This window comes from Aulonocara sp. 'chitande type north' Nkhata Bay, linkage group LG9, assembly GCF_057382095.1.
Source record: "Aulonocara sp. 'chitande type north' Nkhata Bay isolate Kocher_YH1m ecotype deep benthic linkage group LG9, A_spYH_male_GT1.1, whole genome shotgun sequence".
NCBI lineage: Eukaryota > Metazoa > Chordata > Actinopteri > Cichliformes > Cichlidae > Aulonocara > Aulonocara sp. 'chitande type north' Nkhata Bay.
In genome coordinates this window covers 11,268,357-11,286,423 of record NC_141352.1, presented here as the reverse complement: position 1 = coordinate 11,286,423, position 18,067 = coordinate 11,268,357, and the positions used below count along the sequence as shown (strand labels likewise).

At 41.7% G+C, this 18,067-nt stretch overlaps 1 protein-coding gene across 2 annotated transcripts; it reads right to left on the bottom strand.

Moving 5' to 3' along the window:
• Window positions 1-4,724: 4,724 nt before the first annotated feature.
• LOC147321690 (uncharacterized) lies at window positions 4,725-13,579 on the bottom strand. 2 transcript variants are annotated; one of them, XM_086305827.1, is made up of 3 exons: window positions 13,123-13,579; window positions 9,280-10,044; window positions 4,725-8,475 (listed from the first exon to the last, which is right to left on the bottom strand). In XM_086305827.1, exons 1-3 carry the CDS (start codon window positions 13,138-13,140, stop codon window positions 7,780-7,782), a joined length of 1,479 nt encoding a protein of 492 aa, XP_086161953.1. In that variant the 5' UTR covers window positions 13,141-13,579; the 3' UTR covers window positions 4,725-7,779. The 2 variants fall into 2 exon arrangements, with proteins under 2 accessions (XP_086161953.1, XP_086161952.1); XM_086305826.1 differs by lacking the exon at window positions 13,123-13,579 and having other exon boundaries at window positions 9,280-10,092.
• Between the last annotated feature and the right edge of the window lie 4,488 nt (window positions 13,580-18,067).

Sequence of the window (18,067 nt, the reverse complement as noted above, 5' to 3'; positions counted from 1 at the left end):
TTGGCTGGGCCGGTCTGCGATATGGTTTTCAGTTTTGTTGTCCGGGTGGAAAATCAGGAGAAATTGGGGGGAGAATGGTCGCCCCGGGAGATTTTCGGGAGGGGCACTGAAATTCGGGATTTCTCGGAAAAATCGTGAGTGTTGGCATGTATGGCCTAGCATAGCCTGTAATGTTATTGTGACGGACACAATATATGAGTGAACTTGACTTTAAGTGACTTACAGGTTTCTTTGAAAACCAATTTCTTATATCCAGGTTCTTCCTTTGCGCTGCCATCCTCCTCTCCTCCTGGCAGCGCAGGTTTGTTTGCCGCTGCTGAAACTAAACAGAGCTCCCTGAAAAGCTCAGCCAATCACATTGGCCATATTTGTCACATGACGTAGGACTCCAGTAGAGAACGTAATTTAACTCTTTCTGCACCGCTCGCTGAATGAGACGCTGACAGATCGTTTTTTTTCTTACCATCGGGTTTGTTTTTCTTTACTCGAAGAGATCAAATTATTGGTGGGGACAATTCAATAATTGCTGGTGGGGACATGTCCCTTCCGTCCATGCCAAATCTACGCCCTTGGTTCTCCATCATCAAAGTAGATGGAGCTTGGAAAGAAAGCGAATGGACTTCTTTAGGTTTCATGAAGATGTTGCATCTCTCACCCCACTGTTGGCAGTCACCCATCTCCAATGCAGTTTTGAGATGGGTGACTTTGAAAGCTCAGAGCAGGCGGCAGACCAGCATGCACAAGCGCAAACAATGTGCGGTAAATGCGGGAAGCTTGCACCAGCCTGTAGGCTGTACGGAAAGTCAGAGAGGGACATCATTCTTCTTCTGCTCTTCTGCGGCAGTTGCCAGCTTAAATTTTGGTGTTTTGTCACCACCTGCTTGTCTTCACAGCTCACAGAGTAGTTGAGCGCTCACCGTTTATTTTTTATTATTATTATTATTTTTCTATTCAAAAAAGGCTGAAAGTGGAGTCCTGCACAGCAAAATCTCCAGTGTTAAATTAACACTGTGTTACGGCCGAGACCGTTTTAGACGAGGGACAGGACTCAAATGCAGGACGCCGAACAGCACGTAAGTAGATTTTAAGAATAATGTTTAATGACTTCACAAATATTCATAAACAAAAGGTGAGTTAGACAAGTACGACGTTCCACCACTGAATCTAAGTAACAATCTGGTCCGGGTCAGAGGGGACAGCTATTCCGGGAACTGGACTGGAAAGCAAGTCACATTAGATCCAGGAAAAGGTCGGGGTCACTGTAACAGAGTGCAGATGTTCAGATACGGATAAGGAGACATATGAATATGTTGTTGGTTCAGAATCCTCCTTCGTACTGCGTACTTGCCACAGGTGGTCGGAGATGATGTAGAGGGGTGAGTAGTCCGGGTGTGTAATCCAAAAACTCCTGGCGTGGAGGCAGAGAGGCAGGTAGGTGATTCGAGTAATAGCCTGTGGGACTGCCAGATGGTCCAATATCCAAGTAGGAGCTCTTTGGCAGGGATTGGCAGTTAGGTGTAGCTAAGAGAGAGGCACACAAAAAACAAACATACAGTGAGGCAAGGTGATTCACAAAATACATAGGGAATCATGGTGGTGGCCTGCACTGACTGATGTTAGCAGAGAATCTGGCGAAGAGAGATTGAGAACGCTGGCCTTATGAGTCCCCGGCTAAATTACCCACAGGTGTAAGCGATCAGCAAAAACACTGAAGCCCCTCCCAGGGGTGGAGACGCCAGCTCGGAGGGAGACACAGTGGCACACACCCGGACCATGACACACTGGAGATTTTGCTGTGTGGCACTGCAGAAATCCCCCTGCACGAAAATATTAAAACACACACTACACACACTTGTACTTCTGTATTTTTAACCCCTGGAGGGTCTTGGGTCGATTTGTGGCTATTTTTCGGCTATTTTCAAATTTTGATTACCTGCCATTTGCACAGTGTTGAATGGAATATAGCGAAAGTCTGCAAAAAAAAGTTTGGTCACATTTACTGTTAAAATTTCAGTATGACTTCCGGAAATTAGCTTCAGGGGCTAAGCTAGCGATAAACTTACGCTATTGATCCTAGGGTCGATTTGTGCCCCATTGAAACCCATTATAAACGCTATTTTTCACGGCAAAAAAAATACGGTCAAATCGATCTCGATCGGTAATGCTTCCGCTTCCGCTTGCAGTACTGGCCTTGGAGTTGTAATTTTTTTATTTGTCCACCGGGTGGCGCCCTTGCTCCACATTTGACCCGGGGCTGGAAAACAGCGGGCTGCTTAAAGAGACCTGCGGGAAATGACGCCTCTTTTCCGGCGTGCTGCAGCGGTTTCGCCCGCTGATCGGGCGGGACAATTTTCGGCCCCAGGACCGTTTGAGGTTGGATTTTTTTTTTTAAATCAACAGGAAATGACGTATTTGTTGTGACGTGGTACCGGATGTGTGTGTTGGAAAAAGGGGTCCGACGCAACATGCCCCGGTCATCGTCGCGAGTCAACCCGGGAGCATGCACCGATTCCGGGCTAGAGGAGGAGCATTTGCCGCCTGGAGACCATTTTCTGGTCCTGAAAAAAAAAATAAAAGGCGATCGAAATGACTGTTTGTGCCAATCTTTAGTCCATCTAAAGGCCTAATTATAATAACAATCAAATATTACTTCAAATGTTTTTTTGGGAAAATATTTAGTTTTTTCGTTTTTTTTTTCGTTTTTTTGTAATTTAAAGGGTTAAAACAACGAAAATATAATTAAAACTTTATATGAATATTTCAGGGAGAAGTAGTTTTAAAAGACTGACCAATTTAAAGTGAAAAAAAAAATTAATATTTAATATTTTTATTGCACTTTTTGGGCGTGGTCGATAGTGTGCATTTTATGAAATGCGCTCCTGGAAAAAAAATAAAAGGCGATCGAAATGACTCTTGGTGCCAATCTTTAGTCCATCCAAAGGCCTAATTATAATAACAATTGAATATTACCTCAAATGTTTTTTTTGGAAAATATTCAAGTTTTTTGTTTTTTGGGGCAAAAAAAGCAGTGCGCTCATGTGACGAAACCGGGATATAAAGGGTTAAAATCCGCGAAATGTAATTAAAACTTGACATGAATATTTCAAGGAGAAGTAGGTCTAAAAGATTGGCTAATTTAAAGTGGAAAAAAATATTAATATATAAATTTTTTATAGTGCTTTTTTGGGCGTGGTCGATTTGTGGCTCTAAGACCAATAGTGTATGCATTTTTCTAGGACCCTCCAGGGGTTAACTAGGGTTTCTCCTGCTTGTGCATCACCTTCCTCCCTCAAAATGCATCACTGCATTTAATCCTGCTTGTTCAAATTCAAATTCAAATTCAAATTTTATTTGTCACGTACACAGTCATACACAGTACGATATGTAGTGAAATGCTTGGACAACTGCTCGTGACCTAAAGAAAACAAAAAAGGAAAAGGCTATGAATAAGAAAGGAAATAAATATGAAACATTAAAAAGGGTAAATTTAACTAGGAAGGAATAAAATATAAATTAAGGTTAAAAATGAAATAACTGTACAACACAAATTAGAATGAAGGGTAAATTTAACTGGGAAGAATAAGATAAAATATATAAATTAAAGTTGAAAATAAAATAACTGTACGACAAAATACACAATATAGAACTATATAAGAATGTATGAAGAAATCTAAATATAAATAAATATATACACAATAACAGCAGCTGTACAAGTATTAACCGGAAATGAAGAATATAGTGACCAGTGTTGTGCAAAACCAAAGTCCAGAAAGTCCAGTGTGTGTGTAAGAACTGTATGTGTGGGTCAGTACTGTGTGGTGGTGTGATTGAGAGACCGTATCGCCTGCGGGAAGAAGCTCCTCCTCAGTCTCTCTGTGTTGGTCTTCAGGGAGCGGAATCGCTTTCCTGACCTCAGCAGAGAGAACAGTCTGTTGTTGGGATGGCTGAGGTCCTTCACGATCTTCCTGGCCTTGGTCCAGCACCGCCTGCTGTAGATTGAGTGCAGGTCAGGGAGCTCGGAGCGGATGGTGCGCTCAGCTGACCGCACAACCCTCTGTAGAGCTCGTCTGTCCTGCATGGTGCTGTTCCCGAACCAGGTTAAGATGTTTCCCGCCAGGATGCTCTCTATGGTGCACGAGTAAAAGTTCCTGAGCACCTTGGAGGGCAGTTGGAAGTCTCTCAAGCGTCTGAGGTGGTAGAGACGCTGTCGGGCCTTTTTCACCACGGTGTTGATGTGACAGGACCATGACAGGTCCTGCGTGATGTGAACTCCGAGGTATTTGAAGCTGTCCACTCTCTCCACTGGGCACTCGTTGATGACGGGGGTCTGGTAGTTCCTCTCCTGCTTAGTGCTGAAGTCCACTATCAGCTCCTTTGTCTTACTGACGTTTAGAAGGAGGTTGTTCCTCTGGCACCAGTTCTCCAGATTCCTAATCTCCTTCAGGTAGGCCGTCTCGTTGTTATCAGAGATCAGGCCCACCACGACGGTGTCGTCAGCAAACTTGATGATGGTGGTGGAGCTGGTAGTGGCCACACAGTGGTGTTCTGTCTTTAACTTTGAAACCACTTCCCTTTTATTTTCACAAGCCATATGATACATGGTAATCCAAACAGTTATCATGACTGACATGAATTTTTAATAACTGCATATTGTATGCCAAAAACATTAAAGTAATCAGTTCATTAGTGATTCTATTATATATATACTGTAGGGTATTTACCTCAAGCTTTGATGTTGTAATTAAAATTAAATTGAGCACTTGATAAGAACCATATTTGACATTTATAAGATACTGAGCAGTAAGTACCAGAGTCAAAACTGCACGTAAGCTAACTTTGTGTATATTTTATTATTTATAGGATCAATAAAAACCTTTTTTTGTACTTTTATCTCCTCATGCAGCAAAACAAACTCAAATTTTAAAACAACAAAGACATTTATAGGACATTTCACATGAGTAAACTAGAACAGAAATGGCGCAGCACCGACTCCACTGACAAGAATCAGGAGGTTCTGACAGAATTCTGCTGCTATTTATTGCACAGTTTAAGTAAAATCAGAAGACCTAATACATAAATAAATAAATAACAACAATTCAAAGGAAGTCTCTGCAAATGCTGGCTGCCAGCTTCAGACAGGTGTTTTTTCACCTCCATTATTCAATGGGAGACATGGATATTTCAAAATCTGTTAAGTTCTGACAGGCAGTTAGCAAAGGTTCCACCTAGTGGAGAAAATACATATTGCTGTAACAATAAAGCTTTAGCACTAATTGTTACACTTCATATCCTTTATTACAAACAACTGTTTTTAGAATACTTACAGAATTAAGCGCTGCTATATGAACATGTACATGCTGCTAAAAGGTTTTGTTAAAGCAACATTTAGACAAGCCGCAAGTTAAGTGTTCATACACAGCTAGCAAAGCTTAACTGGTTGTGCTTTTGCCAAAACCAGAGACAACAAAAATGCATGCAGTCAATTTAATCCATGAAACGAAATAAAAAGTATGTACTAGGTTAACCAACTACATCTGCTGAGGTTCTGGAATCTCAAAGGCTTTAAGCACAAATATTTAAAATTAGGTACACTAGAATAAAGATGTGAAACACCAGTTTTTTGCAGGAAAAAAGTTTCTTGTTGTTAATTTTAAGTAATGTGTAAGTAAATTCAGAGAATGCATGAGTAACTTTAAGTGTTGCATAATTTTAGGTATTTTATCAGAATGGAGACAAATTTTACTCTGAGTAATTTTGATTTCTTGGTATGTAGCTTATAAATGTATAAGGTGACTATAAACATCTGATTATGTAAAACAAAGCCTCAGATTAGCATACAGTCTACATATTCATTTCTTTGAAGCATCCAGTACAACACGGTGTAAATGCAGCTGTTATCAGGAAGTTTACATGGTAAATTTCATTGTCTGTACTTCTGGATCAAATCCTCAAAGCAAACATCACATCTGTAGTCTTTTTATTTACTTGATAATCCTAACAGTCCCGGTACTTTTCTAATACTTAGCTGAATACTTTAAAAGTTTAAAAATACTTGCTTGCACCAGACAGCACGTCTGAGGTCATAACTGATCTGATGGACTTTCTCGCAGTAACACTAAACAGGAGATTAAAGCTGAATTCTGTGAAGCCTGATCTTAAACTTTGAAAGTTTGACCCAATGGTCTGGCAGTTTTGTCACAGCAGTGTGTGCAGTATTCATGTGTTGGGGTGTTTTTAGAGCACACGGCACTCTGAATGTTTTTCCACAAAGGTCAGCACAATAATGCTTACATCTGCAGTTTGCATTATTATTATTCAGTTCATGTGCAGTTACGGTGTTAACGTCATTTTAACGAGATTAACTCTAACAGCACTATTTTTTACATGATAAAAACTACCAAAGAACTTTCCACTCTGAGCACAACTTAAAGGTTTAATTCCAGCTTAGATAAGCTTATGCAAACTTAAGATGCTAATCTGACCAAAGGACTTGCAACATTGATGGCAGTTGAAAGGTTTCACTCCAGCGTGGATGATCTGATGTTCTCCTCATTTGGCACAGCTACATCTTTCACCACGGCTGTCTTCCTCTGCTTATCCACCACTACTATGTACATTCACAGCATAAGAGGCCATCCAGGTGGGTCTCTTTACATTGCTTTCACGTCCTTTTACGTCAACACCTTGCAGTCTAGTGGTCATAGCCAGAGTGCCAACACTTCTTATTAGCCTGCACCCACGTACACTTCTGACCTGTAGTCAGTTGACTGAAGTAGGTGCACTGAAACAGATAGTGCTCAGAGTTGGAGCGGTACGAACAATACACCTGTCACTCCTCTGACTTGCTGCTTGACGGTGAAGGGAACTCTGGTGCGGTGTCGTGTTCTGGCGCATCAGAAACTGCTTGTCAAATAGAATTTACTACAGCACAGAGTAGGAGCGTCAAAACCAGAATGTGGTGTGAAGAAAAGGGGAGGCATAGATGCTCTGTATGTTTTGTTGTTCCCTGCATGTTTGATGAAAAAAGATGTCAAAGTACCAACTCCATCTGATGTCCCTTGATTTCCTCACTGTTTACAATCCAGTACAGTACAGTGAGCTTAGTAGAAAAGTCTTACAGATCCATTTCTTGGATGGTATTTGTTTGGTGATGGTTAATCCTCCTGCACTCTGCTTTATAATCCAACTGCAAATCCTCAGTATAATCCCATCTTCCAGGTGTGTCTGCTCTGCACAGAGTTCGGAGGAAGGACGATTGAATCTTCTCAAAACACTGATTATTGGATTATCTCCATGGATCCCTATCACTCACCCTCCCTCTATGAGCAAGTCTGAACATGCCAGTATACGTGCTGTGAGACTTACACTTCCTTTCAGTATTCACCACATGTTGAATATTCAAAATCAATGCAGAATTAGTTCTCAGTCATACAATATATCTATTACAACTTAACCCCATTTCTTCAAGTGGCTTTTCCTTCTGCAAGCCACCAATGCAAATAAGAATGTGTTCTTCAGCCTAATTAAATAATGGCTACACAGGCACGCTCACTGACTCACAAGAGGTATTTCTGCAACTTTATAACACAAGTACTACTACCACCAAATATTACTGTTTTGAAGGGAAGAGACTAAAATGTAACTGGGACATTTTGGAGCATGAAGAGCTTCTAGGAAAAATACTTGTTATATATATGCTGTATATGCAGATTCTTACATTTGAACTTTATTACTCACTGCAAGCCCAGAAACACTACCTCATCAGATCTAACTGTGATATTAGCTGACACCCTTTACAGGAGATTTCATCTGAACTCTGTGGAGCCTGATCTCAAGGCTTTTAAGTCCGTCCCTGCAACCAGAAGAGGAGATTTTCATCTCTTCGGATTCACTGTGACCAAATGATGGGAGTGATTTCAGCCCTGTATGATCATGTTGATGTTTGCACAGAGCAGATAATGAAGTGAATGTTTTTGCACATTGGTCACACTGAAACTGTTTATTTACAGCGTGGGATCGTTTGTGTCTGGAGTATGAACTGAGATTCTTGAAGCTTTTGTCACACTGGTCACAGCTGTAGTTTCCTTCAGTGTGTGTACGTTCATGAAGTATACGGCTATTTGAATGAGAGAAGCTTTTGTCACAGTATGTGCACTTGTATGGTTTCTCTCCTGTGTGGACTCGTTTATGTGCTTTAAGCTGACCTGCAGTGGTGAAGGATGACCCACACTGGTCACAGACGTGCTTTTTAACCCCACTGTGAATGAGTTCATGGCGTTTTAATGCACTAGGTGTGGGGAAGCCTCTGCCACATTCTTTGCAGTAGTTCAACTTTTGTCCAGTATGTCCACGTTGATGTATTTTTAGATTCCTTTGATGATAGAAAGTTTTTCCACAAAGGTCACAATGAAATACTTTCCCACCACCACAGTGATGACAGGGTTGAGAACTGGATCCATCTGTGTCGCTCTGCTTCTAAACAAAGACACAAAGAGAGTGTAAGTCAGTCCTTCAACATTTTTATCCTGAATGTCACTTAAAAAAAAGAAAGAAAGAAAAGAGTCCCTACATAATTTTTATGGTTTCAATTATAACATTTAGGTTATGTTACAGATCACTACCAAAACTGGAGACTCCTCAGCTTCCTGGCACTGTTACCCTCATTCACTGGCAATGCCACCGGGGTCAACAGAACAACTGAACTTTCAAGCAAATTGCCCAATCCTATACCATGATAATAACAATATAATAATACAGTGGTACCACAACAAGTAACAGTAATTCCACAATAACATCACTCTAATACTGACACAATTCTGCAGCAATACAGCAATAAGGCCACTGTAATGAAAAGTTTAAAGTAAATCTGAGTGCAAAAATAGATCTGACTGCTGGGTCCACCTGACAAGAAGGACAGGAATATGGTACTGTTGAAATCCTACTACACATACAGACACATAAATTCAATCCATTGCATCCTTAAACAATAGTCTATATTACCGGCAACAAGTCAGACTCACTCCCGATGGGTGTTGGACTCGCTGCCCTTTGTCACAAATTCTACCAGTAGTAATAGTAGACATAACGATGACCAGTACTACAAAATGCAATTTTTATTTCAAAAAATGTAAGCAAATTCACAACTGAAACTAAATTGGATGACTCAACCAGTGTCCCATTGAAATGTAGTAGAATTACTAACATGCAAACACAATTGAATAAGCCGAGTTGTTCCAAACAGTCAGGCTAAAATGACAAGATAACAATATAAATACATACCTCACAGTAACTGCACTTGGAGAGTCTCTTTCTGGTGTGGATCTGTTGGTGTTCTTTCAGGGAATGTGGATATTTAAAAGCCTTCTCACACAGGTCACATTTATAGGATCTCTCTTCGGTGTGGGTAATTTTGTGGATTTGTAAGTTTGCATATGTTGTAAACCATTTGTCACACTGATCACAGCAGTACACATCCTCTCCAGTGTGAATGCGTTGGTGTTTATTTCGGCGTCCAAGGTTGTTAAAGGTTTTCCCACAAAAGTCACAGCTGTACGCCTTAATTCCAGAGTGGGAAACTTGATGAGTCTGTAAGGCATCGTTGCGAGTATAAGATTTACCGCACTGATCACACTTGTAAGCCTTAACTCCACTGTGGATGAGTTGGTGATTTTTTAGCCCACTCTTCTGTCTAAAAGGTTTTCCACACAAGTCACAGCTGAATGGTTTCTCTCCAGTGTGGATGAGCGTATGACTATTTAGGTTATTCTTTAGAGTAAAACACTTTCCACACAGGTTACACTTGAATGGTTTAACTCCACTGTGAATGCGTTTGTGTGTCTTTAAGGTATTCCTCAAACTAAAAGATTTTCCACACAAGTCACAGCTGAACAGTCTCTCTCCAGTGTGGATGACTTGATGTCTTCTTAGGTTAGACTTTACAGTAAAATCCTTCCCACACTCCTCACAGCTGTATGTTTTCTCTCTCTTTCTTCTGTGAGGTTTGTCGGCTTCCTGAGAGCGCTGACTTCTCGCTCCATGTTGGTCCTGCAGTGACAGAGATACAAACAGAGGCAGTGAGTGAAATGCAGTCATGGAACAAACCGAAACTTCAAACTAGTTTTAAACCTGAAGGTTGAAACAAAATCAAGGCTGTCAAAAACAATGTTTACAGTAAGGCAAGGTTCAGTACAGATGAGAATTCAAGCAGAAATTCTGTGAACTATTTGAATATCTTTCAGAGATTGTCATGGTCATATATCAAATCAAATCACTTTTATTGTCACATCACATGTGCAGGTACACTGGTACAGTACATGTGAGTGAAATTCTTGTGTGCGAGCTTTACAAGCAACAGAGGTGTGCAAAGTACAATAAAATAAGAACAAGCAAAATATAAGAATGGCTAAATCTGAGAGTTATATGAATAAATATATGTACAATATAAGAGTGTATGCATATTACTGAATGTGTATACTAAATATGTATGTCTATGTGTGTGTATACATATTTTACAAATTAAATAGAGTAAAACAATAAAATATATAAAATATACAGTGGTTGGTAGTTGACATGTGCAAAACAAGTGGCATTTATATACAGTATGACGTGCATAATGTTGAAGTTCCAGTAGTGAAGGTGAGGTGTCTATGACGTGTTCAGCAGTCTGATGGCCTGATGGAAGAAGCTGTCTCTCAGTCTGCTGGTACGGGACCGGATGCTGCAGAACCTCCTTCCTGATGGAAGCAGTCTGAACAGTTTATGGCTGGGGTGACTGGAGTCCTTGATGATCCTCCCCGCTTTCCTCAGGCACCGCTTCCTGTAGATGTCTTGGAGGGAGGGAAGCTCACCTCCGATTATCCGTTCAGAGCACCGCACTACTCTCTGGAGAGCTTTGCGGTTGTAGGTGGTGCTGTTGTCATACCAGGTGGTGATGCATCCAGTGAGGATGCTCTCAATGTGGGCGACCATGGCTCAGGGGGTTGGGAAGCGTATCTGTCGCCGGTTCAATCCCCGGGCTCTCCGTCCTGGTCGTTGTGTCCTTGGGCAAGACACTTTACCCTACCGCCTACTGGTGTTGGCCAGAGGGGCCGATGGCGCGATATGGCAGCCTCACTTCTGTCAGTCTGCCCCAGGGCAGCTGTGGCTACAACCGTAGCTTGTGTGTGAATGTGAGAGTGAATGAATAGTGGCATTGTAAAGCGCTTTGGGTGCCTTGAAAAGCGCTATATAAATCCAGTCCATTATTAATGGCACAGTGATAGAAGGTCCTGAGGATGCGGGGGCTCATGCCGAATCTTTTCAGTCTCCTGAGAAAGAAGAGGCGCTGCTGCGCCTTCTTCACTGTTTTGTTTGTGTGTACTGACCACGTAAGATCCTCAGCCAGATGTACACCAAGGAAGCAGAAGCTGCTCACTCTCTCCACAGCAGCGCCGTTGATGGTGATGGGGGTGTGTACTTCTCTGCACCTCCGGAAGTCCACTATCAACTCCTTTGTCTTTGTGACGTTGAGGGTGAGATGGTTGTCTTGACACCAGTGGGTCAGGGCGCTGACCTCCTCCCTGTAAGCCGTCTCATCACCGTTGGTGATAAGACCCACCACTGTAGTGTCGTCCGCAAACTTCACAATGATGTTGGAGTTGTTAGTGGCCGTGCAGTCGTAGGTGTAGAGTGAGTACAGGAGAGGGCTCAGTACACACCCCTGTGGAGCACCAGTGTTCAGTGTGACGGGGGATGAGGTGATGCTGCCCAGTCTGACCACTTGGCGTCTGTCAGACAGGAAGCTATGGATCCAGCTGCAGAGGGAGCTGCTCAGTCCTAGATCCTGCAGTTTCCTGTCCAGCTTCGAGGGAACGATGGTATATCAGGATTGTGATGCATTAGATGAGCCCAGTGAAATATAGAGCATTCCCAGAGTATTTTAATTTAACAAAACACCAGCACTTGGTGTCCCTGTATCAATTTACTCACGCAGATTTGACTGCAGTTGCCATGTAACTACAGCAACAACTGTGACTGGCCTCTCTAGTACAGTTAATTCACGGTCTCAATATAAGAAATGTTAATCTCGGCATCAATAAAAGGACACATTCGTTGAGAAAAGTACTGAACACACGGGAATGTCCAAAGAAGACAAATATCGTTTCTCCTAAAAATAATGGCCACAACAAACAGGATACAGGAGGGGGATAAAACACCAGGACAGCCACAAACATAAATGCTGGCAACAACGTAGACTGCTTATGTAGAGCTTATAATTTAACATACGAAGATTGACCACATAAGTCTAAGTCAGCCAACACTCTGTCATGTTGGAAATAACTCTTTATTTTTCAGTATATTTTTCAGTAAGCAGATAGTGACAAACATGCCTGCTGCGCCCAAACTTTAAAGAGCCACTTTACATCATTTCTGCCAATAAACAACAAAGCAGTCTCTCCATGGTATTTCTCATTCAACGGACAGAGAGCACAAAGACGACTGCCACCAGCTGCAGTGAGTCTGTTGACCCACAGAAAAGTGAGATACTTTCCATGTGGAGGGGCGTGGCCTGCAGTGCCGTGCAGGGAAGGCAGACGCACCTGCACAGCATCCGTAATCACGCCCGCCGACTTAAATATTGTACTGGGTCCTGTGGTTGTGGTAATGTTGAGCTGGCAGCGGAAGAGCTGCAGCTCTGTGTGCATTGTGAACAGCAACCATGTGTGTGCTAATAAAGAATGCTGTAAAGCATGGTAATGTCACCGGGTCTGCACGGCAGACCCAGGACTGGGCCAGCAGAGGGAGGGGCCGGTGCAAATGGTGGCCGACCTGGTGTCACCAGTGACTTCAACATGATCTCCTTTTATCTAAATTACATATGAGCAGAAATGCAGGACAAGAGAGCCATACTTAAAAAATGCTTTAAAAATTATTGTTTAATTGATTGATGTTTTTGTTCCCGTTTCTTAGTCTGATCTTTTTTCTTGTTTTAATTTCAGAGATTCTCTATGTGTGAATATACTGAGGTTGAGAAAGAATAACAACACTAAGCCTGATGTTACCTGAGACCGTAATAAAACCAACAGCAGCCGATAAAGTGCACATAGTTATAGCACTGTAGCTTAGCAGTGATATTGTGCTGACCTTTTGTGTTGAACTCATTGTTTCCTCTGTAGTGGCCGACCTGAGTACAGGTGGGTGAAAATGTTCTTCTGCTGCTCCGTCAGACTCTTCTCCTCCTGCTGAACAGCTGGGACACAGAACAGATCTTTGTTAGGCAACCATCCTTGAAAAAAAAAAGAACCTACGCAAATTAACATTAAGAAGATTGACTTGTTCCAGCAGCTGCAGGATGGTTTCTGCAGGCTGAAGAACAGCAGTCACTGCAGGAATTAACATCTGCACATTGATTGTCTATTAGAGGAACAAAGTGAATGCAGACACACACAGACTCTCTCCAAACCCACAGAATAAAAGCTGTCCAGCTCTGTGTGTCCATCAAAATGTTTTTTACAAATCCTGCTGGAATCAATGTTGTTACAGCTGCAGTCAAAGCAAGATGGAAATATTTGAGAAGGAAATGTTTAATCCAATCAAACCAAAAGTCTTAACAGGTAAACACAGAATAACTGCAGTTTGGTTCCCCATTATAGCTTCAGAATTGACGTTTGTGACAGCAGGTGCACAAACAAGCTGATCAATTTATCCCTACCAAGTTAAAACAAACTATTCTAAAATAATTAAAGAGTGAGGATGTCAAAGTTATTGAGAGAAAATAAATTTCTCTTCCCATTCCTCTTTAAGTAAAAGAAGCAAACTTCAAAAGTCATATATGAGATCTGCCCAACTGATCACACAACTGAAGTGTAATCTGGACGTGAACGAATGTGTATTTTGTGAAAACAAACCTGAAAGCCTGACTCACTCCTGGCTGCAGTCCAGTGGGATTCAGTTACCACGCTTAATAACCTCGTGAAAACCAGCCTATTATTTTACGTGTTTAGTAGCCATATACATGTAGAAACGTGTCTGTACAGCAATACCACATAACCTGTGCTATATTTTATAATCTAAGCATCTAAGTCTTTAAAAGGAATAAAAAAAAGAGATGAGAGTGTTTATGATAACACATTTCTCCTACTTGCCTCCACACAATGAGCCGTACATAACGATGTAGATGCGCAGACCTTTTTAGAGTCGACCTTTAAAAAGAGCTGCAGTGATCGCGGTCAGCGCTCCTTTTGTCTCCTCCGCTCCTCAGTTTGTTCTCCTTCAGCGTGTAAACCATAAACGGCAGGAGACCTGCAGCAGTGAGCAGCGTCCAGCTTCCGAAGCGTGGATCGCGACACCCAGGTCACGTGACCAGGACTTAAACCTTTGGCGTAATCAAGTCAAAATGATGGAGCTATATAAATATATAAATATATTTGAACGGCTACTGTCACATGACAGAAAGCGAGAGACAAAGAGTGGTGAGCTCCATTGACTCCCATCAGCAGAGAGAGGGGGAGAGAGCCACACACTGCGCTGTAAATTCATTCAAATCTCTCAATAAACGCGCCTCTGCTTTTAAACAACACAGGATGAAATCTTCAGCTCGGGCTCCATCCGCTCTTTTTTTCTACTTTCACCTGAAAAGAAATTGCCGAATCGTTTGACGTCATTGTCACGCTAACCCGTTACCCACGCGCTGCGCAGCCGTGACGATATGCGCTTCCGGTGTGAATATATCATAAACAAATCCACAGCAGAGTGAAGTACAGGAAGGTTTCCTCGTGTTCAGAGGCTGCTGAGCAGAGGAGGATTTAAAGATGTGCGTGAAATTGACGATCTGTCAGAATTATCTAGGCCAGCGTCTGGCTTTTATTGGCAGTGTGTAGAACAAACCCGATGACACGAACTGACAGAAAGCTAAAAGTCAACCAAACACATGCAACGTTGCAAAACCAGCTGTAAACCTGTGTGCTTATTACAGTAAACACAGCATCCTTTCTCTGTGTGTTTCGCATCATAAACTGACTTCTAAATAGATTTATTCTGAGCAACACAAACGATAAAAGATGGAATATTTTGCTGAAGCACAAAGTTTTCTGTCTTTAACCGTCTCAGTATTTTTCTTTCCTTGTTTTGCGGGATTTCTCCAAAACGTGTAGACCGCAGCTACTGACAGTCTGGTATAATAAGTAGTTTGTTGGGGTTGTGCAGGGCTCGTCTGCGTCACTCAGCAGCATCCATCAACATGTAATGGTAGCCGAAATGGCCAGTAGGTGTCAATGCGGGGATGGGTTTCTGATTATTTCAGACGGGTCGGATGTTGCGGTGTTTCACGCTTTGCACATTCAGGATCTACCCAAGACTAACCGAACTGACATTAAAGTTTGCTCAGTTCTTACCCTACAACCCACAAACCGAGAGAAGGGGTGAAGCTGGAAGCAGGGAGCAGAAACTAGTGATGGGACGTTCTGTATCGAGGCTTCGGAGCGTGTGTCGAGTAATGGAGGGGGCGTTTCCGCGAAGCGCGTATCGAGGCTTGCTTCATTTATGGGAGGAGCTGAAAATGATGACGTCCGAAGCCTCGCTGCCCGGCTGTACCACGTGACTGGTTCATGAAGTGGTTCGAACTTTGCCGCGAGATATGACAGCGATATAAAGCCCTCAGACTTCAATCAAAATGTGGGTGTTTGATGGAGAGTTGCGGTTAGTGAGAGTTTGGAGACAGTTTGGAGGTTTATGAGAGTGAGGAGAGAAAGTCAGGAGAGAATGGAGCCAGCTAAGAAGAGGAGGATGTCCTCCCCTGTGTGGGAACATTTTGATCTTATTCCTCCCAACAAGGTATGTAAATTTCTACAGAAGATGTATTTTCATAATACTGATGGTGCAATACAATTTATGTTAAGCTGTCTGTACTTTTGTACAAGGTGAAGTGTTTGCTATGTGCCAGGGAGCTGGGATATAACAACAACACCTCATCCATGCTTAGGCACTACAGAGCTTTGCATGAGAATAAGGGGGACACCGATTGTGGAGCAAGACCAGGTGAGCCATCAAATGCAATGATAATATAGGATGCAGTAATGTTACTAAATGATATAACAATATTATACAACTGTTATAAGTTACGTGTGTGATATTTATATTTGTGCTTTATCTTTATTGTCTTTCCTCAGGAGAACAATCTCAAATAGATGAAGACCTGGTCAGCATGGTGATTGAGGACTCCCAGCCATTTAGCATTGTGGAGGACAAAGGATTTAAAAGATTTGTTAAATCATTAAATCCCAGCTATGTTCTCCCCACTAAAAAGGCCATAAAAGCAGTGAAAATTTAGTTTTTACAGAATAAAATGTGAACAGGCAGGACTGAGGCCTCAGTGTGTAGCTGTCCATACCTCAACGTTACAAAAGCACAACTACTGTCCACACCCCAACCACACCTCACCTCACAGTAAATGATCATTTCCATTTCAAGCATTTCCAAATAATCATTTTCCATACTGCCACTATAAATATACACAGTATACTGCATCACTACAATATACATGTTTTACACACTCCTTTTGTTGTTGACATTTACAGGCTGTGTGCAAAATGCCACACTCTTCAAATTCATGCCAGCTATTATTTTTACGTCCAGTAGGTGTCCTACTAGAGCAAATGAAGCTTCATGAAGCTTCGCATTGGGGTGAACCAATTGGATGAAAAGCTTCAGTGCTTCATGGGGCTTCATCTGCCCATCACTAGCAGAAACCCACGTGGTTATCTGTAGACCCATCCCATTTCCGGCGTATTCCACCGGACACGAAGCCAATAGCGCAGACAGGGCAGCACGAGAGTTGAGGGCAAGCACCAGAAAGAAGTCCCTCCTATCTCCTTTTCCTGATCACTTTACCTTAACACGGATGAAAAACGTCATGACGTGAAGGAAAGATGCGAAGATAGATAGATAGATAGATAGATAGATAGATAGATAGATAGATAGATAGATAGATAGATAGATAGATAGATAGATAGATAGATAGATAGATAGATAGATAGATAGAGCCTCGCTACATGCTTCCTAACCGCGGCGGGGGATTGTCTGACCGGCTGGAGCGGCATCTAATAACCGACTCGCAAAATAAAGCAAAATAAAAACAAACCAACAAACACGAAAACACCAGACATTATGATACAGACTTATAATTTACACCGATGTTTTTTTTTTAATTCTATACACGTTAAGTGAGCGCGAGAGCCCTCGGTGCGCTTGCTTGTTGCTGAAGTCAAAGTAAACTTTATTGTCATCTCCGCTACATACAGAGAAACGAGATGACGAGGCTCCAGTTACAACAATGCAAGTAAACAAACAATAAATATAAGAAGAGTAAGAAAATAAATATACACATTAGGACTCGGGGTAAAGGATCAATAACAATTTAAAATGTATAATTTACAGTTTGATGATTTAAAGTCTCACACACAACCTGTCGAAAGGGGAGGGAAACCCGCTGCTTCCAGATAGAGCACATTTCATTCATAATGTTGTAAATGTAAGTCCATTATGTATTCATGATTTGCTCCTGGATTGTGCGAAGTCCCAGAAATAAACCTTAGACAAAGTGAATCTGTGAACTAAGGTGTAGGTCTGTTAGGTTATGTTGTGGTGATCCTCGTGTTGGGGGATTTGTGTTCATACTGGAGTGCAAAATTAAAACCAATGGAAGATGGAAAACCACCAACTTCCCACTACGATGAATCAAGGTTTGACCACATTGTTTTTGGAGCCAAATAAGGACCTCTTAATGATTGATAATTGAAGACCAAATAGTTTATTGGTGATTTATATGATGATTATAAAATATTTGCTCTAATTTTAGCTAACAGACTTAAGATGGTTGTTGACTCATTATTTATGAAACACAATCTGGCTTTATGCCCAAAAGACATATAACAATATCAGATTGGTTTTAGATATTCTGGATTATTCTGACCTAATAAATAGCAGTGGTTTCATATTATTTTTAGAGTTCTACAAGGCCTTCGACACGGTGAAGCATGAATTTATATTTCAAGCTCTAGATAGATATGGTTTTGGTACTTACTTTCTACGT